This window comes from Cnephaeus nilssonii (genome assembly GCF_951640355.1).
Source record: "Cnephaeus nilssonii genome assembly, chromosome: 9".
In the NCBI taxonomy this organism is placed as follows: domain Eukaryota; kingdom Metazoa; phylum Chordata; class Mammalia; order Chiroptera; family Vespertilionidae; genus Cnephaeus; species Cnephaeus nilssonii.
Window position 1 is genome coordinate 91,235,322 of NC_137080.1, and position 24,084 is coordinate 91,259,405.

The window sequence follows — 24,084 nt, forward strand, 5'->3', positions numbered from 1 at the left end:
CTGAACATGTGCCCTGACCGGGAATCGAACCGTGACCTCCTGGTTCATAGGTTGACACTCAACCACTGAGCCACGCCGGCTGGGCAAGGAAGGCCTCTTTTGGAACTGAAGAAACCATAGAGCCAAAGTGTGGAGGCATACTTAGTGGTTCTTTGCTTGGTGAGAAAAATAAACTGGCCAGAGGAGAGAAGCTGGAAAATCACAAAAGCCAAGAAAGATCCAGAACCCAGCTGACAAGAAGCCTCAAATGCCAGGCCAAACAGCCTGGAGCCTGGACATATTCTGGAAAAGGAAGTGACAGGATGGAAAATGGTGTGTAAGACATCACCAGTTATAGAGCAAAGAAAGAATGAGAGGCTGGTGACCATCTAGATAGAAAGCTACTGCTGAAATTAAAGGGATATGGGTGAGCAGTGTAGCTGGAGAATGGAGACAAAGGGCCATATACTGATAAATTAACTGTGATTAACTGTGGCTTGTTATGGAGGGAAGAGTCAAGAGTAACTATAAGGTGGGGAACGTCTGAGATCATGACAATAATGGGGAAATATGTTTACTGAGAGGAAGGAAGATAATGAATTCAGTTTCCAATACCTGAGTTACAGGAAACAACATCTACATGGGCATCTACAGTTCCTGTGCCCTACAGGGACTGAGGGCAGAAAACAAGGATGAGGACAAGACGAGAAATCTGGAGCAAATACTCCACAGTTATTTACAGCTAAGAATGTACAAGTTCTCCAATCAGACATGCAGGCAACTGAGCCCCTGGGAATGTTACCATTAAGGAGTAAGAAGTAGGATGGGCACAGGGTGCAGTCTGTGGGGTGTTGGAGATGGGAAATGAAGTCACAGAGAAGCTCTAAGACAAGATGACCAGCGGATCAAATGTAGCCCAACAGTCAATAAAGTGAGAATCTAAGGAAAGACTTGCTGAGCTGGGAGGAGGTCACTGATGTTCCATGGGAGGGTACAGGGGAGCAAAGGGACCATTTTGAAGAGGGACCAGATATAGAAGTGCACCTCAGTACTCAGTTACAAAAGGCAAAAGTGAAATCAGACAGAACGCAGAGGGTAGCATGTGTGGGAATACTTAAAGGCGGAAGTAATGGAGCAATGAATAGGGAGAGAGAACTAAAAATGTTAAAAGTCTCTCAGGCCCAGCTGGCATGGCTCAATGGTTGAGGGTCCACCTATGAACCAGGAGGTCACAGTTCGATTCCTGGTCATGGCACGTGCCCGGGTTTCAGGCTCAACCCCCAGTGGGAGGGCGTGCAGGAGGCAGCCAATAAATGATTCTCTCTCACCATTGATGTTTCTATCTCTCTCCTTCTCCCTTCCTCTCAATAAAAAATATGTATTTTTTAAAGTCTCCACCCTTGCAGAAAATATTAAACATATAGCAATTCCAGTTGCTAGTGACTAAAAGGTCATGACAATTGGGCAGGCTGTGCACTACAACTTAGGTGGTAAATTTGTGTATTTTCTATGAAACACTTTTTTTGGCACATGGCAATCCAGTGTCTTGAGGGAAAGTGTGCCTTTTCCTAATTCATGCAATTCAGTTGCTCTCATTCATCCGCCTGGCTCTCATTTATCCCACTTCTTCCTTTCTGCCACATCTAAAGGGTTTTCTCCACATATACAGAAAGCTGGGCTTGCTCTTCACTATCCCCTACAATTTGCTCTGAAGTCAAGCTTCTCCCATCCAGAAGGAGATGCTGTCTGGTCTGAAGAGCTCTATAGTGCTGGAGGTCGCCCCTGGGATAGACCACCTATAGGGGTGATCACATATAGGCAAAGGCTCCACAGAGGGTTGGGGGAAGGGGAAGCCCCAACCATCACTCCTTCTTCACTCTTCACCTCCAAATCAACATGTCACCTACCTGCTCGGCATTTCTTTGGGACTGCAGGTGAGAATGCAGGCGCCGAATGAGGGGAACACCGTTCCGTGCCTGCCGCTTCAACAGCCAATAGTTGTGAAGCCGCTGCATGAACTGGTTTTTCCTCTGAAAGGAGAGACCACTACAGATCTTGTTCAACCTTGAGTAGAGGCAAAGGGAAGTGACAGACAGGGTCAGTGGGCAGACCAGATTATAGCCTCCTCTCCAGACCCTGGTTCATTTATGAACCTTATAAAGGAAGACAGAATAAAGTGGCCAAATGCCTCACCTCAGAGAAAGGCTTGAAAAGGACAGCAAAGTTAAGCAGCTCAGATTCACTTGACTTTCCACATCCTGCATTGCAATCCTGAACCTCCAAAACAACCCTCTTCTAGAAAACCTGTTTCCTGCAGTTGTGGACTCCTAGAAACAGGCCTGTGCCCCAATAACCCAGCCTTGTCTTGATAAAGGCAGCAAGAGAATAGGAATTTGAGTAAGCTATGAGCAATGTAGTCACTATTTCCTGTGGCTGAGGGTCTCACCAGACCAGGGAGTAGTCCATGGCCAAGCTGGAAGGAAAACTAGCAGGCTACTCTCAAATGCAACCCCTTGGAGTCATCTGACCTCTGGTTTTTCATTAAAAACCTCAGCAGCCCCAAAATGTCTGATTTTGAACCAAAATATATATTTTCATGGATCTAAAGGTATAAGAGGATGGAGAATCTGAAAACTTAGCCTTAGCCTTACGGTAGGGGTGTGTGGCAGGAAGGGAAAGAGGTAGGAAGGGAATTAATGAGAGCCTACAATCTCTATCCTAATGCCCATACTGAAAGGTGGGTAACATTATTCCCATGTTATAAAAGATGGAAAAGCAGCTTAGGAACAGAGGCTGAATAAACTGTCAAAGTCACTAATGCAGCTAATAAGATGATGGAGCTGGGGTGGGATCTGAACCATGACCTCTTGGCTGTTCCATGCAGTGTTCCATAACTGGTTACCTAACCCGGTAAGCAAAAGGCCTCAGTGCTCCTGTGGTGTTTCCACTGCTTTTCTCTTCGTCTCACTCCACTGAAAGGAAGATAAGCATGGCTAAAGAAGGTAGAACCTAAGAAGAATGGGCATCTTGGACTGGACATAGCTCACCTGGGCCTTGCGCCTTTCCAGTCAGACATTCTTGCCCCAAAGCCAAGCTTACAAAATCAGGGCCTAGGTAGGACTTTCCCCAAAGGACAGATCCCCCACCAGTGCCCATGCCAAGCACACCTGCCCAGATGCAGGCAGCCCCCTCCCTCTATAACCTCTTGGCCATGGAGGGTCCCAATAGCATTTGTGCAGATAGGAAAAAGAATAATAATAAAATAGCAGCAGCAGCCATTTATTGAGAGCTTACTATTTGCCAGGCACTGTGCTAAGTGCTTTACTTGTATTATCTTATTTCTCACAACCCTATGAAGTAGGTTTACTTACAAATAAATAAGTAACTTGCCAAAGGTCACACAGGTAGTGCTAGAAACAGGATTCAAATGTAGGTCTGTATGGTCCTTAGCCAGCCTGCAAGAGACATCTTAAGAGCAGACATGGCAAAAAGTCTAGCGCCAGGGCATAACACCTATAGATGTGGACTAAGCATTCACCCACTCATCCCAGGCAACAGGGTAGCCCGGAACAGTTCTGCGACTAGAAGATACATTTCCAAGTCAATTGAATTCTAACTCAAGCCATGGCTTGCAACAAGAGCCTCTCCCTCCTGACCTTCTGTGCTCTTATGTCTTCTTTCCAAATGACAAGTCTGATTGCCTGTTTCCCTTGTATAACTCATTCCCCACGACCTCTAGTATTCCTTTATCCCTGTTCTTCTCATCAAGTGAGAGAGACAGCAGGTATAGAACCTACAGTTCAACCCCAGCTGTGGTCCAGAATCAGCCACTTTCCACCTGGTTCCAGCCCTTAGAACAGGACTTGGCATATAGTAAGTGCTCAATAAATATCTCAATGAATAAATAAAGGAGTGAACAACTTTACCTCCAGTGGCCGCGGTTTCTTCATCTGGGGGTGTGGGAGAAGGTGCAAGGACTACATTAGATGAATAATCTTCAGGATTCCTTCCTGCTCTAACATTGTATACTTATTTATGAATATCACCCTTGAGATGAGCCTCCGCTGGAAAATCTCCTGTCTCTTGTTCTCCACCAACCTCCCATCCCTCCAACAGTTCCAGAGACCTCTACAGTGGTTTAACAGGTACACTGGTCTCTCTATACACTTAGTAGGCTTATACACAGCTGAACTGTGTATAAGTGATCCTAAATCTAAAAGCTTCTCAAGAGGAGTAGCATGTACTCCACACACCACCACCCCTCCCAGAAAATCCCTATCATTCCCAGGACCAAGCTTTCTAGACAGCAGAAAACCATACTGATCCCCGCAACTGGAAGTAACTGTATCACTATAGGGGTATTTGGAAACATGTGGGGTGGGTTTGATGTTGTCACAAAGACCAGGCAATGAAGGAGGGGGTTCTACTGGTATTTACAAAGACCACAGATGCTAAACATCTCGAAACACATGGGACAGTCCTAATAATGAAGAATTATCCGTCCAAAATGCCACTTGTGACCCTATTGAAAAATACTGCCTAAGACATCCTGTCACCTGAGCTTCTAAGCAACTTAATTGTTTATTTCACCTTGAACCAAAGGAAACACATTGTTCTGAGAACACAATCAAAACCACAAACCAGACTAGGTAAACCCAGGGCCCAAAGGAGAAATTTGAGGGCACAGAAGAGAACAGATGTTCATCCACAGTGCATGGGAAAGGCCACCACCAGCCCAAGAAGAAACCATTAGTCTCTAGGGCACCCTCCTGGGCATTTACCTGTAAGAGGGTATCTGTGGGACGGTGACCAAGGGGACAACTGAGGGCATGTCTCGACCCACTTCCTCTGGCTCCTTCTTGATCTTTTGCTTCAAAGTCATCTTGTTCTTCTTAGACACTCCTTTGAGGGGGCCACCTACTACACCTTGCCCTTCATCTTCCTGCTCCTCTCCCACCTCTTCTTTGTCTTCCTCCTCCCCACAGCCTTCCTTCAGCCCCTCCTCACCCCCAGGCTCACGAAGGCTTCCAGGGGAGTCACCCTTCCTCCTAGCAGTGGCAGCACCTGGGGGTGAGTGGGCCTCACAGTAGGCAGTCTTGCGCACTGTGAAAGTGGTGCCATTTAGGCTGGTTTCGCGCATGGGCTCAATCTTCATGAAGAGCCCGGCCCGCTGTGCACACGTCACATGGAAGGCTGTGTAGCAGTTCACCTTTTGGCACTGGATGGCGGCACCCAGCCCCTTCTGCTTGCAGATATAGCAGGTCAGTTTCCAGCGGGCAGGTGGGATGTTGTCAATGCCCTCAATGGGCTCCAGGAACACGGTGTTAGCAAAGCAGACTTCAGGGATCCAGATAGCACACACCACGTGGGCCCAGTGCCCATCGCTGGTCTGTTTGAAGGCGCCACCTTTATTGGGGCAGAGGACACAATCCACAGGCCGGGAGGGAGACTGCAGGCAGCAGCGGCATAGCCACTGACCCTCGGGGATGTAGGGGACTCCGTAGCACTCCTGGTGTACAGCCAGGTTGCAGATGTCACAGAAGAGAATGACGTTGCTGTTGTGGCATTCGTCATCCAGGCACACACAGCAGAAGGCATCTTCGTCAATGAGTGACTGTTGGGCCCCACTGCTACGACTCTCCAAGTATGACTCCTTCTCAAGCCGGTCTACCAGCAGCTCAAAGGTGTCTGCCGACACCGAACTGTGCCCATCTATTCGCCGCTTCTCATTCACCATGTCCAGCCAGGCAAGGTCCTCCTCATCCATGTCATACTCTACCTCTGCATCCAGGTCTTCAGGCGGTTTCTCAATGTAGCGGTAGTAGGCAGCAGGCAATGGGGGTGCTTCTGGCTGACTGCCTGAGTCCACCAAGCGGAAGCTGGGCTGCGGGAGGTGGAAGGAAGTGCCGGATGCATGCTTGGAACAGGACTCCTTCTTCTTGCCCTTGGATGAGGGTTTTTTGGACTTGCCAGGGAATTGAGGCTGCTCACTGTTTTCCTTGTTACTATTACATTCAGTGATATCCTGGGCAGTCAGCTCATCCTCCGTGATGATCTTGAGTGGGTCATAGATGCTGATACGATGCAGGCGTCCATCAATGTCCACCTCAACAATTCGTTGGGCCTGGGCATATGTCAGGGTCTCCCGAGTAGGTGAGCACTTGAGACTGTAGGGGGATGGGGAACGCCGGCCCTCGGCATTCTGCCGTGACTTCTGGCGAGGCTTCCTCATGGCACCTGGGAAACAGGGGGACAGGCCTAAGGAGAGAAGACCAGGAGGCCGTGAGGTGGATGCACTTATTCACCCTTCCACCAAGAAAGAGGACTGGATACTCCCTGTCTAAACACTCTGTCCCTTAGATGTCCCCATGGTTTACTTCTTCACCTCCTTTAAGTCTTTCCGAAAACATGACTGCTCAGTGAGACTTCCCTGACCACTCTCTCTAAAATTGCAAATCCAGCCCTAGCCAGTGTGGCTCAGTGGATAGAGCATCGGCCTGCAGACTGAAGGGTGCTGGGCTCGATTTCAGTCAAGGGCACATGCCCAGGTTGGGGGCTCGATCCCCAGCAGGGGGCGTGCAGGAGGCAGCAGATCAATGATTCTCTCTCATCATTGATGTTTCAGTCTCTCTCTCCCTCTCATTCTCTGAAACCAATAAAAACACGTATCGTATTTTCCGGCGTATAAGACGACTGGGCGTATAAGGTTTTCCTGGATTAAAAAGTCGTCTTATACGCTGGAAAATACGGTAGTCCAATATATCTAATCCATTATATCTAATCCCATCAATATAGTCCAATATACGGTATTTTCCGGCGTATAAAACGACTTTTTAACCCAGGAAAATCTTATACACCCAGTCGTCTTATATGCCGGAAAGTACGGTATGTATTTTTTTAATTGCAAGTCCCTCTCTTCCACCACAATCTTTCATTCTGCTTTATTTTTCACTATACCACTCACCATCTTTTACTGTCCTATGGAATTTACCTCTTTATCATGTACTAGAAGCCCGATGCACGAAGATTCGTGCAAGAATGGGCCGTCCTTTCCCTGGCTGCTGGCACCTCCTTGGCTCCGGCCCAGAGCCGCCTTTCCACCTTCCCATGCTGCCCAGAGGCCTGGAGCAGCTGGGGTGATATGGAACACCTGAGTTGTAACCAAGCGTCCCACTCCGCCCCCGGCTGCTCGGTGTCTGCATATGCAAATTAACCCATCTTTATTGGGTTAATTTGCATACTCACTCCTGATTGGCTGGTGGGCGTTGCAAATGTACAGTCAATTAGCATGTTACTCTTTTATTAGGTAGATGTTTGCTTCCTCCTACTAGAATGTAAGCTCCATGAGGGGAGGGATTTTTGCCGGTCTTGTTCACTATATCCCCAGCGCCTGGAATGGTGCCTGGCTCCTAAGTAAGCACTCAGTAACAGTTGAACGAAAGGATAAATCAAACATGCACGATCCCTGCCTTCTAGAAGCTCTGTCTGACTGAAGGGACAGAAAAGTAAACAGTTCATTACAATGCAACATAAGGCTGTGGGACAGCTATCTATTGGAAAGGAGGGGCAGTTATGGCTTCAGAAAAGAAAAGGACAGCGTGCATTTTCAAGCTCTGGACATGCACAGTCCCATCCAAGGATCAAAAATTCACAGGTTTAAAGCCCTCTCCCAAGCCATTTTACTATGATCAGAAACCCTATCCCCCTGACCCTGCCCAGGGATGAAGGCACATGAAATGTCTATCTCATGTAGTCTAAAGATTTCAAACTACAGTCTCCAGGGTTTTATCTGCAAAAGGCAGCATTCAGGACGCACTGGCTAGTACATCTCTGAACAGAAGCTCTGGAAGTGGCCCCAAGTGGCACTGAAGTTGTAAGCTGAGCTATCTGGGGCCTTCACTAGACCTAAGGCTAAGGTGACTGGGGCAATATCTGAGGTAAACTCTCAATGCATTCTGTTTCAAAAGCCCCTCTCTCCCAAAACACTTATATCTAGCCTACCCTTGTGCAGCCAAGAGAGAGCCCTAAAGTTTTCTACATCATTCTCTGGAAGGAGGGAACTATGTCAAGCTCAAAGGGCCTGTGGTAAGCAGTTAGTGAGGCCATCACTACCAGGAAAGATCTTTGGGGATATGCTGCCCTGGGGTGAGGGTGGGGACTTGAAAGGGTATGAACAGGGACAGGACTTCAAGGAGAAAAACCGTTTGTCACGTTGGTTGAAGGATCTACCATCCTTATCTACAAAGCAGAGACGGTGATGGTGATGATTAGCACACTTTTACAAACTACAAGGCCCTTTCACTTTTAATATTTCTCACAACCAGTTTGGGAGGCATTTTACAGATGGAGATAATATCTGAAAGATGTCACTCAACCCAAGTGATAAAGCTACAATTCAAACCCAGATCTTTGACCTGCTCAACTTATCTGACTTACTAAGAGGTAAGAACACCACAGAGGTGCCCTGGTCTGGTAAAAAAGAGGCTCTAACCTTGCCCCTCGATGACCCAAAAAAAGTCACTTAATCTCTCTGGGCCTCTATACTCCATCAGTAAAACAAAATCAGTAACATCTACCTCTTAAGGGTTGCTATTTGTTAATATGGTATTAGGATCCTTGTTTAAAAGGCCTTCCACGCCCTAAGCTGGTCTGGCTCAGTGGATAGAGCGGAGGCCTGCAGACCCAAGGATCCGGGTTCGATACCAGTCAAGGGCACATACCCTGGTTGTGGGCTCGATCCCCAGTGTGGGACGTGCAGGAGGCAGCCGATCAATGATTCTCTCTCTCATCATTGATGTTTCTCTCTCTCCCTTCTCTCTGAAATATATATTTAAAATAATAATAATAAAATTAAAGGCCTTCCAATCCCAAAGTGTGACTGAAACATTAAAAAAACGAACACGGCCAGGCAGGCACACATCCTACTTGGAGCCAAAGCAAACAAGCATCACATCTGTCCGGGTTCCAGAGGCCCTTGGCCACGACATGCCTGATAAATGCCAACTTCCGGGGGGGGGGGGGGCCAAGAGCCCTGCTGACTGCCTCCTCCCCTCAAGGGCCTGAGACCCCCAGGCGGGCGTGAACATCCACCTCAACGCTAGCTTCAAACAGTTTCAAGAGGCTGTGGCCCCTCGGATGCAACTCTACCCTCCCTCCCTCCTACCTCCCGGCGGCTCGGGTATCTCCCCACCAAGCAGCGAGTGTCTAGGGAGACCTCTTCCGCCCACCCAGGCTTCTGGACACCGAGGGGCAGACTCCAGAGGGGCAAGGGCTGCTGCTGAGGAAAAGGAAAGGAGTTTCGCCCACAAGGAGCTTACAGTCGTTTTTTGGCGGGAGTTTCTCATCCCACACAACCCTTCCCACAACCACACCTCCAAATATCTCTAACACCCCCAGAGGTCTTCTCGACCTCTCCTGAGACCCCGCTGGCCCACGTCACCCAGGTCCCAGAGAAGGAGGGGTTTCTGCAAGTAGACTGTACCCCTGCGCCCCTCACGAGGTACTCATGAGACGAGGACCGCAGCCAAGGCTTCCGCCCCTATAAAGGGGCACCATTTCCAGGAGAAGCTTGACCCTTCAGAGGAGAAAGGAGGAAATAACATCACCTCCCCACAGAGGAGGGGGCGAGCGCGCCAGACGGACGGACGCGAAATGTGACCCTCGGACAGAAAGCTAGCCCCGGGGAACCGGCGGGGCAAAGGCGAGCCCCCATTGGCCGCCTCACCTGCCGCTTAGGGGAAACCGGAGGGCCCAGGGCCACTCAGGGGGTGGAACTCTCCTCAGGCCTGGCCAATTGGAGAGCGAGGCGGGGGCGGGGCTCGGGGGCTCCGCTTCCAGGGCCGGGGGAAAACAAGATGGCGGCTGCGGGAGGGGGTCCTCGCTTTTCTGCTCCCCCCTCACCCGCCTACCTCTCCCCCGCCGCCGCCCTCGCTCCGGGAGAGGGCTTCGCCCGCCCGCGCCCTGCTCGGAAAGTCCCCCGCTTCCCTCCCCCACCCGCGCAGCCCCTGGTCCCCGTAGGCCCCGCCGCCCCCGCCCCCGCTCCGTCTGGCCCCGCTGCCGCCCCCATTACCTCAGCCACCGGCCCGGCCCCAACGTTCGGGGATCCTGGGCGCGGGCTGGCCGGCCGTGGAGCAGGACGGCGCGGCCCGGGGAGCGGAGCGCGGCCTCCTCCCGCGCTGGCCTCCGCGGCCACAGCGTGCCCCCTCCCGGCCCGCGCTGGGGCCCCAGCCCGGCCGCCACCGCCGCTCCCGGGGGAGGAGGGGGAATGGAGCCGCCGCTGCCGCCGCCGCCACCGCCACGGAGCCCGGCCGAGGGGAGGGAGGGATCAGCCCCCAGGCAGGATCCGCCCCTCCGGCCTCCCCCCGCCACCTCCACCCCTTCCCTCGCTCCCTCCCCGGCTCCGCGGGCTCTCCCGCTGAACGGGAGCGAGAGCGCGAAAGAGGGGGAAACGGGAGGAGATCCCCCCGCCCGTGTCGGGGGCGGCGCGGAGCGGAGCGCGGAGCCGCCGCCGCCACGGGGCACCGTCCCCGGCGCGGCCTCACGGTGGCGGTGCGGACCGGCAGGGCGCGGAGCGGAGACGGGGTCCGCGCCCGAGTCTCCCGGGCCCAGCCCGCGCGGGCGAGCCCGGCCAGGGAGCTGGGACCGTGGGGTCTCGCCGGGAACGACGGGGACCCCGAACTTTGGTCAGCCTTCCCCTCCCCCTGTGCCTGCGGGGTGTTGGCTCAGGTTTGGGGCAACGACCCCCCTCGCGGAGCTCGAGGGCCCCTCCAAAGGTGAAGCCGGGGCAGTCAAGTCAAAGCTGGTGTGTAGTTTCTCGGGGTGCAGGTGCCTGCCCTCCCTCAGGTCGGGCGGACACCGGTCTAGCGATGCCGGTCCTCCCCGTGGGGACAGCAGGCCAGACCTGCTGCGGACAGGTGCGCGGCCGGCGCCCCGCAGGGAGCCCTCCTTTGGAGCGGAGCCGCCCTCCCGCTCACTGGGAGGGAACGTAAAAGTTTGTCCGTCCGGAGGACGCCGGAGCCCGGGCACCACCGCAGCCGGGAAACGCGCTCCGCTCACGCCCGGTCGGGTCACTGATGCCACAGCGGCTGCCCGAAAGCGCCGGCCACAGGCAACTGGGGGCTTTCCGATGCGACCCCACTGGCTTTTGTTGGGGTCATTTTGAGAAGCCGGCCCCTTCGCCACCCCCTTCCACCTGTAAATTGGAAAGCTCACCTCACATGACCGCAGTCTCCAGCACCAGCCTTTGCTGATGTTTATAGAGGGCGGATGGATAAGCTGCCTTTGCAGGTGAAGATGAATGACATATTGTGAAAGTTTCCCCTCTGCCCGCGCTGGTGGGGAGGTTTTCACCACTTCTGGCGGGTTCTGATGATCTGGGACACAAACTGTAGTCAGGACGAAGTCTCAGGATCCAGCCTTCCCAGGGTTTGAACTGAAACGTATTGCTCCTTTGGAAGTTTTTAGATGCCCATTATCCTAAGGAATTTAAGTACATTGTGTTTCGAATTTGATAAAAGGAAGCTAATTTGTATTACAAAGATGTTTTCCTGATTAGGTAGGTGGTAGCTCTTTCTGGCAGTGATAGCCAAAACGCTTCGGTTAGCCAATTTTTTATAAAAGGGAGTGGCTTGAGGAGCGAAGCAGGGGCAAGGCAATGTTTTGAAAACTGAAGAATACTGTGAATTAATGTCATGTGTTCTGAGGCCAAAGGGAACAATCATTGGGAGGGAAGGTGTGGAAGAAAAGAGGATTAATTGTGAAGGAAAAGCCCTAGAGGCAAGAGAATATTACAATTACTTTTTTTAAAAAAAAACAAAAACTGAAGACTAGTGCAAACAAGGAAACTGAATTTTATTTCTTATTCTTTTACAATGTGAAATATAACCATTTATACATATGGTTAGTAACTTATTTCTTGATGGGTTTTCTCAAATTGTATTTAACACAATTCCATTTGTGTGATTGGGGGCTATATTTTTTCCACTAAAATTAATGAATAAATACCTTGAGAAAAAATGCATTAGTTTCCATTTGTAACAGTAAGTAAAATAATTATTTTAATGCTATTGTAAAAGCATCAAGTTAACCTAATACATATAATTTTTAGGTTTTTCTATTCAAAGGTTTCATAGAAAGACATTCAACCTGAGTGTTTCTCTTTCACTTCCAAGTTCCACTTTCTTAGTATAACATTGCAGTTGTCCTCACTTTTATTTTTGACATTTGGGATTGTTTTCTAATAGTGTAACTGCACAAATAACCAGTTCACTGTGATGTAATCTTAAGTGTAACAAGGGACAATTATGTTATTAAGAACAAATTTGGAACATATCAAAAATCCCACAGGCACTAAATTTAACTCACTTTAATCTTTATCTATTTTAAAGAGTTTAAATTCACCAGTCCCTGGCCTTTCCAGTAAACCATACAATAATTAAGTTCAATTAACAGAGGCAGTGACCTTTGATTCCAGATAGTTTTAAAATCCTGCATTTCTAAGTAGAAACTAACTTAATTGGAGTAGGAGAATGTTTTGTCATTTAGAACTAAAGTGGAAACATGAATACAAAAAGTACCACCCCCCTACCCGTTTAAAAAATGTATTATTATTACTATTAGCATCTCAGGATAGCTTTGTCAATGCTTTGCTATTACCTTAGTTTACCAAGGCAAGAAACCTCTGAGGGGTCAGTTGCGGGGCAGTTGGCTAAAATTTTCTGGGGGGAAAACACACACACACACACACACACACACACACACACACACACGCACACACACACAAAACCTCCTAGAGCTAGATGATCCAGCATGAGCAGAGGAAGGTGTAACATCCTTTAAGGGAGATTCAGGGAACAGTGGGTAACCCCATTTGATCCTCTCCCCTACCCCCCGCAAATGGGAGATGTGAGAGAAAAGCATGAAAAAGTAAAATCAGAGCACGGGGCTGTTGGGTAGGGAACTGGATGCAAAGGGACAGTGTCACAGATGATTTTTGGAACAGGGGAATGATTAGTTCCTTGTTCTGAGATCTAGTCAGGCAAGAGAGCATGATACAACGTGGTTTATATTATCCATCTAGCATGGCTTGCATTATCCTCTTTGGACTTGTATTCTAGCTAGAACATACCACAAGCCTGAAAGTAAATAGTGGCAAGTGTAAATTATTCAACCTAAGTTGAAGTCTTTTCATTTCAACTTTTAATTAGCACTTCTGCCCTGGCCGGTTTGGCTCAGTGGATAGAGCGTCAGCCTGTGGACTGAAGGGTCCCAGGTTTGATGCCGGTCAAGGGCATGTACCTTGGTTGCAGGCACATCCCCAGTAGGAGGTGTGCAGGAGGCAGCTGATTGATGTTTCTCTCTCATCGATGTTTCTAACTCTATCCCTCTCTGTAAAAAATCAATAAAATACGTTTTTAAAAAATGATTAGCACTCCTATTAAATCCTAAACTCAATCACGAGTGAAGTTACACCATAAGATATGTTATTTCCGTGTTTTATCAAAAGGACTGACCTTCTAAGTAGCCATCTATTTGGTATAATTTGACTAAAGAGAGAGAAAATACACAAAAACACTAGCACCTCCCAAAACAGAACTTGCATTTTAACAAGATTCCCCTAGCTAGGTGATTCAGATGTATGATGGTTAATTTTATGTTCCAACTTGACTGGCCTAGGAGTTACCCAGATAGCTAGAAAAACATTTCTGGATGTGTCTATGAGGGTCTTTCAGGAAGAGACTAGCATTTGCTTGGGTAAGTGGAGTAAAGAAGATGGCTCTCATCAATGTGCATCATTCAATCCATTGAGGGCCTGACCAGGACAAAAAGTAGAAGAGGTTTGAATTTGCTCTCTGTTCGAGCAGCAACATCTATCTTCTGCTCTTGGACATTGGTGTGTCTGGTTCCCAGGCCTTTAGACTTGGGCTGAATTATGCCACCTCCGTTCCTGGTCCTCCAGCATGCAGATGACAGGCCATAGGACTTCATGGCCTCCATGATTGCTTGAATCAATTCCGAAAATAAATATCTGCATTATAGATATCATGAAGATTGAGAGATAAGTGAATGCTCAATCTACACATTTTATCTACAACAGATGTTTCTTTGGAGAATTCTGCATATTAAAGTTAAGAAGTGGTGGATTAGAGAATAATTAGAGAATTCCAGGATTAATGTGTTTTAAGATCCTTGCATTGTCTGGGAAAAGGGTAAAGTTCTAGGGATAACAGCTTTAGATTAGTCAACAATACCTGTTGTAATATAATCTGTGATTCCATTTCTATGAAATTCTTGAAAATGCAAACTATAGTGACAGAAAACAGATTGGTGGTTGTCTGGAGGTGTGGAGGAGAGGACTGACTGAAGGGGCATGAGGGAACTTTTCGGATGATGGGAAAATTCTGTCAGTTGATTTTGGTATGGAGAAGCAAAAGGTATATGATAGATCCTCCCTTCCCCCAACTGATGGACGGAGAATGACGTACACTCCACCTGCAGCACAGACATTCCTGAACACCTAACCAGGCACCTTATATGGACTGTACATTGAACCACCAATCAGCACCTGCCAAATACCCTAAGCCCCCGATTCCTAAGTCCCTAAGTGCCTAATCATGTGCCTTATATAAAACCACCAATCAACGTGTGCCGAGTACCCTAAGCCCCATCCCTTCCCTTTCCTCCCCTCAAAAGGCACCTTCACCCCTGCACATGTGCTCTCTTCCTTTGGGAGGCAGCCTGGCAGGGGTCTTCTCCTCTAATAAAGCCTGTGTCCTGTCTTCAGCCCCTCTGTCTCATCTTTCAGTATATACATTTGTCAAAAGTAATTGAAGTGCTGGATAGCTGTAATTTGTTTTACATAAATTATACCACAGTTAAGTTGATAACAAGAGCATACCTATTGTAATTTTTATTTTTTAAAATATATTTTTATTTATTTAAAAGAGGAGGGGAGAGGGAGAGAGAGGTAGAAACATAGATGATGAGAATCATGGATCAGCTGCCTCCTGCACACCCCCTACTGGGGATCGAGCCCACAACCCCAGCATGTGTCCTTGACTGGAATCGAACCTGGGACCTTTCAGTCCGCAGGCCAACACTCTATTCACTGAGCCAAACCAGCTAAGACTGTAATTTTTAGACTGATCATTAAGAGAACCAACAAAACAAAAAAAAGGATATTTCACAAACAGAGGAAAAAGAAATAAGAAACAAGTCAGAAGACAAGAGAAAAAAGGAACATAGTAAAGGTAGATAAGCAATGAAATGATGGCAGATTTAAACTCAATCTACATGGTACACTGTAGTAGTCATAATGAGAGAGACATTTCTGGAAAAGTTTGATGATAGATGGCTAAAATGTGTGGATTAAGCATGCATTTATCCCCTAAACTTCACTAATATGTTAGTAAAGGATTAAAAAACACAAGATAAGATTCATAAGAACAAAGAGAATGGGGCAAAGAAAACAGCAGATGAGATTTGTCAAATTTTGGAGAATGGAAGTTGATGGATGAACAAATCAGAGAAAACTAAACAAGCCTGCAAAAAGACCAGCTTAGAAATAGGAGGCTGCAGGTACTTCTCAAAAGGAGGTGAGGAATGGAGAATAGACCTTGAACGTTGGATTGCTGAAAAATCTGTAAAAAGGGCAGTTGGATCTCATCAGATCTCATTTAATAATATGTACATAGAAGATGAAAATATTAAGATAGGCAATTATGAATTCTAGGAAATGTAATAACTCACAGGAAAAAGAAGTATAATTTCAGTTGAACCTATGTGGCTCATTTGGAAACATCTATTTTTCATTATAATCATAACTAGTGGCCTGGTGCACAGATTCATGCACATTGAAAGGAAATTAATTAGAAGGTGGCTGTTGGGGTGGGACTGGGCAAGGCAGGCCGGACAAGCCCTGGAACCAACATCCCACAGTCCCAGCAACAATATAACCCATGGCCGGGCCAAAGGTGGAATCACGCAGCCCTACAAGAAATCAGGCTCCCTCCTCTCTGGTTCCAGGGTGCGTCACCCGAGAACCACCGCTGCCAAGTCACCGCAGCTCGGCAGCTCCTGCATTGTGCATCTGCCCCCTGGTGGTCAGTGCGCATCATACCTACCAGCCGGTCGGATGGTCGGCCTGTCACTTAGCCTTGTATATATAGAGATAATGAAAAAATAGAGATTTAACTAAAAATTATGATAAAACAATATAGAGAATATGTGGTGAGTTGTGGCCAATATAAATTAAGTCATCATAGTTGAAGGAAAGTAGATGATAGATAAAATTGAAAAATACAAAACTAACAGTAAAAGCACGTTATTTAGAAATAAAAGATAAACTCTGGAAGAAACTACTCAAGAGTTTGAAATAGTTGCTTTTGGATTGGGGAGCTGAGTTGGGATGAAGCAGGGGATCTCTGGATATATATATATATTTAAATATATATTTTATTGATTTTTTACAGAGAGGAAGGGAGAGGGATAGAGAGTTAGAAACATCAATGAGAGAGAAACATTGATCAGCTGCCTCCTGCACACCCCCCACTGGGGATGTGCCTGCAACCAAGGTACATGCCCTTGACAGGAATTGTACCTGGGACCCTTCAGTCGCAAGCCAACGCTCTATCCACTGAGCCAAACCAGTTAGGGCAATGGTTATATATTTTTAAGCCTCATGGTTTTATTGACTTTTTAAGACTGTAGTTCTATGAAAGTTAATATGAAAACTAAAGTGAAAAGGTATTATTCCAGAACTAAGGGAATGAAAAGTGGCTATGATAAATTAGCTTTCCAGGTCAATGTGGCAGAAAGAATGCAGCTTATGCAGAGAAGGATTAACATAGCAGACCTGACTGCCAGCCTTTGAAACGCCTGCTTACAAGGTTGGCCTGTGGGTGATATCTGGGAACTTGAATTTCAAGAAGGTTCTCACCAACTGATAAAAGTGGCTCCTTGTGCCTAAACTATTTGTGCAAATGATATGGTTTATGCTTTCCTTCTGGAAGGGTGGATGTGAGTACACACTAGGCAGAGGGTGACTATGTAACCAGCCCCCAATAAAAACCCTGAGCACAATCTCTAATGAGCTGCTCTGGTAAACACTGGGCACGTGTTGTTGCATCTCATTGCTGAGGGAATTGTGTTTCCCTGCATGCCTCCACTGGGAGAGGATTCTGGAAGCTTGGGCCTGGTTTCCTCCAGACTTCACCCTATGTGCCTTTCTCTTTGCTGATTTTGTTCTGTATTCTTTCACTGTAATAAGTCATAACAATAAACATGGCTGCATGCTGAGTCCTGTGATTCCTTCTAGGGAATCATTGAATTTGGGAGTGATCTTGCGGAGCCCTGACACTTTACTTCAAATATTTAATTAAAATAGTAATGTAGTCCTGGCCAGTTTTGCTCAGTGGTTAGAGCATCGGCCTGCGGACTGAAGGGTCCCAGGTTCGATTCCGGCCGGGGCACATGCCCGGGTTTTGGGCTCGGTCCCCAGTAGAGGGCATGCAGGAGGCAGCCGAGCAGTGATTCCCTCTCATCATTGATGTTTCTATCTCTCTCTCCCTCTTCCTCCCTCTCTGAAATCAATAAAGAAATATATATTTTAAAAAATAGTAGTGTAATTACAGAATGTGTGCTTGCAAGCAGCAAAACCCAATTCCAGCTGTCTTAGGCAAAAAGAGAATTTATTGGAAGGGTTTAAGGAGGGCTCATAGATTGATAGGAGACTGGAGGAGCAAGCAAGCTAGAAATCAAATATAACGTAGCCAGGTCATTGCCACTAGAGCCTGTATTGTAAATAGTATCTTAAAATGTTTTTCTTTTAGTTGCTAGTATTGGAAATATAATTTATTGTTTTATGTTCATCTTAGATTTAGCCAACTTGCTAAACTTTCTTATTATTTCTAATAATTGTGTAGGTTCTTAAGAGTTTTATCTGTAGATAATTGTATTATCTGTGAATAATAGTTTTGATATTCCCCTTTTCCTCTTTTTAGAGAGAGAGGAAGGGAGAGAGACAGAGATATAGAAACATCGATGAGAGAGAAACATCATTGACAGGCTGCCTCCTGTACGCCCTCTACAGGGGATGGAGAACCCAACCCGGGCATGTGCTCTGACCAAGAATCAAACTGTGACCTCCTGGTTCATGGGTCGATGCTCAACCACTGAGCGACACCAGCAGGGCTGATCTTCCCTTTTCAAACATTAGACCCCCTCCCTCCTCCCTTCTCTCTCTCTCTCTCTCTCTCTCTCTCTCTCTCTCTCTCTCTCATCTGAGCAAGATAGAAGTAGATGTAGTAGCCATCCTTGTCTTACTAGTTTAATGGGAATCCTTCTGACATTTCCCTATTAAGAATGATGCTTGCTTTAGGAGTATTTAGACACCTTTAACAGATTAAGAATTATCATTTCTATTCCTTCTCTGCTAAAAGTTGTTTTATCATAATTAGTGTTGAATTGTATTAATTGCTTTTTCTGCATCTATTAGGGTGATAATTGATTTTCTTTTTTACTGTTAGAGAATTGGTTCTCTAATATTAAACTATTCTTGTATCCCTGGAATTAGCCTGACTTTGTCATGATTTATTGCCTCTTTTATACATCACTGATTTGGTTTGCTAATACTTTAATATATTTGCATCGAGGTTCACAAATGAGATTGACTGTAATTTGATTGTTTGGGGAATTAAGTTCTAATCCTATATAATAAAAGGCTAGAATACAAATTGTCCCCTCGTCCTGGAGCTTGACCCGGGGGCAGGGCTGGCCTGCCAACCACTGGTGGCCCCTCCCCCCCAGCTGAACCCCATTCATGCACAAATTCATGCATCGGGCCTCTAGTATCATATAATGAATTAAGAACATTTCCCCTTTTTCTATTTTCTGGAAGAATTTGTATAAGATTGAAATAAACTTTCTTGAAAAGCTGGTAGAAGTCACCTAATAAATTATTTAATCCTGATGGTTTCTTTGTAAGAAATTTAAACTATCTTCAGTTTCTTTAATGAGCATAGGATTATGTGAGATCTTTATTTATTGAGTTGTATTTTTCTAGGATCTATTCATCTAAGTTTTGTAAAATATTATCCTTTAAATCTCTGCTGCATCTGTAATGTCCTCCTTTGCATGACTAATATATTTTCTTCTCACTCTTTTCTCTTCCCTCTCCCCTCACCCCTGTCAGTTTTATTAGTCTACCCCCAGATAACCAGTTTATTTTTTCTTTGTTGATCTCTATTCTGTTTTCTTGATTGTTGTTCTAATAATTTTTATCTGCTTCCTTCCATTGTTGGAGAGTTTATTCTATTATTTTTCTAACTTAAGTTGGGTGCTTAGTTCTTTAATTTCAGACTTTCTTTATTTCTAATATAAGCCTTTAAGTCTATAAGTTTACATTGCATTACCACTATTGTTTGTTTCTCAAGTCTTGATACATAGTTATTATTATCATTATTGCTCAGTTCTAAATATTTTTGTACTTCTATTTTGATTTATCTTGTTGCTTTTGAAGTGTGTTTATTTTTAATTTTGAGATAATTGTAGATTCGCAGGCAGTTGTAAGAAATAATACAAAGGGATTTTATGTACACTTTATCCATTTTCCCCTAGTAGTAACATCTTGCAAAATGATAGAAAATATTACAACCAGGATATTGACAGTGAAGAGAATCCAACTATTCATCTGACTGAGGATCCTTTATATATGATGAATCATTTCTTTTATTGTTTTCAAGATTCTCTCTTTGTCCTTAGCTTTTAACAGTTTGTTTATGATGTGTCTAGGTATGGATCTCTTTGAGTTTATCTTATTTGGAGTGTGTTGAGCTTCTTGAGTATATAGGTTAATGGTTTTCACCCAATTTGGGAGGTTTTTGGCCATTATGTCTTCAAATATTCTTTTTATTCCTTTCTTACCTCTCCTTCTGGGACTTCCATTATATATGTTGGTACACTTCACAGTGTTTCACAGGTCTCTGAGGCTCTGTTCATTTTTCTTTTCTTTTTTATTTTACTGTTTTTATTGATATTTAGAGAGAGAGGAAGGGAAAGAGAGAGAGAGAAACATCGATGTGACAGAGAAACATTCATCAGTTGCTCCTGCATGCACCCTGATCGGGGATTGAATCCAAAACCTGGGCATGTGCCCTGATCAGGAATCGAACCAGGGAACCTTTTGGTGCACAGGACAATGCTCCAAATAACTGAGCCACACTGGCCAGAGCGTTCATTTTTCTTTATTCCTTTTTTTCTCTCTATTCCTCAAGCTGAAGAATCTCAATTGACCTGCCAAGTTTGCTGATTCTTCTCTCTTTGTTGGTGTTCCCCTAGTAATTTTTTTAAAATTTCAGTTACTGTACCTTTCAACTCCAGAATTTCTATTTGATTCTCTTTTATAATTTTACTAGAGGCCTGGTGCACGAATCCATGCACATTGAAAGGAAATTAATTAAAATAAATACTTTAATATCGCTATTCGCCCTTTCTCTATAATAGAAATGTCAACAAAATTCACCATCGACAATGACAGATGGAAACACATGCATGCGATTGGCGCCAGCAAGAGCTTTATATGTATATATAGATAAACTTGCTTAACTAGACCTGCTTTCTGATGTAACTAAACTTTTTCCAGCCCAGTGAAGCACTCCAACTTCTCTTTCAGGTAATTGTCAGCAACACAGTGGTAAATATCAACACAAAGCAGATTATTATTGTAGATCACGCAGGGAGAACAAAGGGTAAAATATTTAACTGCAGCAGTGTTTAACTATATTCTGCACAGTGAGAAAACCTGTAGTCATTTTCAAGGTTCACCATTTCTTTTTTTTTTTATTTTATTGATTTTATTACAGAGAGGAGGAGAGAGGGATAGAGAGTTAGAAACATCGATGATAGAGAAACATCGATCAGCTGCCTCTTGCACACCCCCTACTGGGGATGTGCCCACAACCAAGGTACATGCCCTTGACTGGAATCGAACCTGGGACCTTTCAGTCCACAGGCTGACGCTCTATCCACTGAGCCAAAAACGGTTTCGGCAAGGTTCACCATTTCTTACTTCTTTTCAGTTGGGTCAAGTTTCTAAGCTTTCGAAATCTTAGTTTTCCAGCCAATGAAAAAAAAAATAGGATTCCACCGAGTCTCCTATGTACCTACTCCAGGACTTCTGTGAGGATCAAATGAGATGAGGCATGGGAAAACACTTCAGAGACATTTGATTAAAGTGTAAAATGTTTGCACCTGGCTATAAAGAAAGTTGTGTTCCTGGGCTGAAGAAACTGCAAGGAGGCTAGTCGCTAGGGAGATGAAGCTGGGCATTGCTGCATGATGTCATTACCCGGCGCCCACAGCAACCATTTCTGGGCTGGGCTGGGCTGTGGGCCACATTTTGTACCAAGGGGTCTTGGCTGTGTTGGCTGCAAGTTGGTGGGGTGTCGCTCTGGGATGGTGGCAGGGCTTGTGTCCCACTTAGGGGGAGCCAAGTGTTGCTTTGTGGGCAACAGGTCCTCAGTGCTGTTTCTTTGTAAATGGTCAGTGTGCGTCTGCCCCCTGGTGGTCAGTGCGTGTCATAGCGACCGGTTGGATGGTTGGAGGAACAATTAGCATGTTAGCCTTTTATATATATAGATCTCTTTACTCATATGCTTTAGTTAATGAGACATTCTCATACTTTCAGTTATTTATTCTTTATTTATTTATTTTTAAAATATATTTTATTGATTTTTTTACAGAGAGGAAGGGAGAGGGATAGAGAGTTAGAAACATCGATGAGAGAGAAACATCGATCAGCTGCCTCCTGCACACCCCCTACTGGGGATGTGCCCGCAACCAAGGTACATGCCCTTAACCGGAATCGAACCTGGGACCTTTCAGTCCGCAGGCTGACACTCTATCCACTGAGCCAAACCGGTTTCGGCCTTTCAGTTATTTAGACATGATTTCCTTCAGTTCTGTTAAATAACAAAAATTCAACTAAGTATACTTAAAGATTAAATTGGCTTTATTCAATGATACATAAATTAGGCATCATCCCACGTAGCAAATAGAAAGGTGCTCCAAAGGGCTACAGCAAAGGAACGGTTTTTAAAGCAGGGAGGAGGCAGGAAAAGGAAGTTTACTAGCAAAGAGTCGATTGTTTTAGGCTTAGGGAACCTGCCAATGGGGGACAGAAGGGTTCTCATTGGGGTTTAGCACCTTTCTAATACTGACCAGGTAATTCCAGGTTGACTGGTTGAAGGGTACATTTCTTGAGAGGCTGAAACTGCACTTAGGTTAGGAACTAAGTCTTGGTTTACTGATGTGGGGCTTAGCACAAGTGACTCCATTTTGGGCCAGTTGTTACTTTTTAATAGTTCTTGTAAACATATACATCTTATATAATAAAACCCTAATATGCAAATAAATTGAATGGCGGAATGACCAGTTGCTATGATGCGCACTGACCACCAGGGGGCAGACACTCAATGCAGTGGGGGCAGCTCCTGTGTTGAGCGTCTGTCCCCCGAGAGGAAGGAGACCGGCAGCGGCAGCGGGGGGTGGGGCCAGTTAGCAGGCAGTGCCAGGCTGCTAGCCAAGGTGGGTGACAGCCAGGGCCTCCTGATCGCCCTGCCCTCTGGTCACCCCACAGATGGCCCTGATTGCTGGCCAGGCCTACCCTATATATTGGGAACAGTCTCTTAGATTTAAAAATTAAAACCTGGCAAGGCTACTCTAACACTGAGAAAACAGGATGATGCAGTAAAAAAATGTAGCTGCCCATACAACAGCAAGATGTCTTTGACCTGTATGAAAAGTATGGCCACTGGTGCATGCAGTGTCCCAGACTGCGAGAGGGATGTCCGACTGCTGGCTTAGGCCTGACATCCCCCGAGGGGTCCTGGATTGTGAGAGGACGCAGGCCAGGCTGAGTGAACCCCCGCACCTTCCTGTGCACAAATGTTGTGCACTGGGCCTCTAATACATATATATATAACTAGAGGCCCGGTGCACGAAATTCGTGCACGGAGGGGGGTTGTCCCTCAGCCCAGCCTGTACCCTCTCCAATATGGGACCCCTTGAGGGACCCCAGTGGGATCGGGCCTAAACAGGCAGTCGGACATCCCTCTCACAATCCAGGACTGCTGGCTCCCAACTGCTTGCCTGCCTGCCTTCCTGATTGCCCCTAACTACTTCTGCCTGCCAGCCTGATCACCCCCTAACCACTCTGCTGCCAGCCTGTTTGCCCCCAACTTCCCTCCTCTGCCGGCCTGGTCACCCTTAACTGCTCTCTCCTGCAGGGTTGATCACCTCCAACTGCCCTCCCTTGCAGGCCGGGTGCCTCCCAACTGCCCTCTCCTGCTGGCCATCTTGTGGTGGCCATCTTGTGTCCACATGGGGGCAGGATCTTTGACCACATGGGGGCAGCTATATTGTGTGTTGCAGTGATAATCAATCTGCATATTACTCTTTTATTAGGTAGGATAGAGGCCTGGTACAGGGGTGGGGGCCAGCTGGTTTGCCCTGAAGGGCGTCCTGGATCAGGTGGGGGTTCCCTTGGGGTGTGGGGCGGCCTGAGCGAGGGGCCTGTGGTGGTTTGCAGGCCAGCCACACCCCCTGGCAACCCAAGCAGAGGCCCTGGTATCTGGAAGTTATTTTCCTTCTACAATTGAAACTTTGTAGCCTGGAGTGGAGCCAAGCCTGGGGCTCCCTCCGAGGCCGGCAGCCATTTGTGTTGGGGTTATAATTGAAACTTTGTAGCCTTAAGCAGTTGGGCCCAGCCAGGGTGTGAGGAAAGCTTTGCTTCCCTGTTGCTGGCGGCAACCCTGGCCTGCTCTCTCAAGCTCCATTCTGCCGCCATTTGTTTCAATTTGTTTACCTTCTATAATTGAAACTTTGTAGCTTGAGTGGAGGCTTAGGCCTGGCAAGGGCAGGCGGAAAGCTTGGCTTCCTCTGTTACCTAGGAAACCTTGCTCTCTGTGGCTGTAGCCATCTTGGTTTGGGTTAATTTGCATAATCGCTCTGATTGGATGGTGGGCGTGGCTTGTGGGCGTGGCTTGTTGGTGTGTCAGAGTTATGGTCAATTTGCATATTTGTCTATTATTAGATAGGATAGCTAATTTA

At 46.5% G+C, this 24,084-nt stretch overlaps 1 protein-coding gene across 3 annotated transcripts in view; it reads right to left on the minus strand.

Moving 5' to 3' along the window:
* Positions 1–10,331, minus strand: part of BRPF3 (bromodomain and PHD finger containing 3) — a 36,631-nt gene extending 26,300 nt beyond the window's left edge. The window contains exons 1-3 of one of the 3 annotated variants that reach the window (XM_079780384.1): positions 10,049–10,331; positions 4,761–6,216; positions 1,887–2,043 (exon numbers count right to left, since the gene is read on the minus strand). In XM_079780384.1, coding sequence (XP_079636510.1) covers positions 1,887–2,043; positions 4,761–6,211 — 1,608 coding nt within the window. In that variant the 5' untranslated portion in view covers positions 6,212–6,216; positions 10,049–10,331. Of the gene's footprint in view, positions 1–1,886; positions 2,044–4,760; positions 6,238–10,048 lie in introns of all 3 variants that reach the window. The other 2 variants (XM_079780383.1, XM_079780385.1) reach the window with 2 other exon arrangements.
* Positions 10,332–24,084: the final 13,753 nt, after the last annotated feature.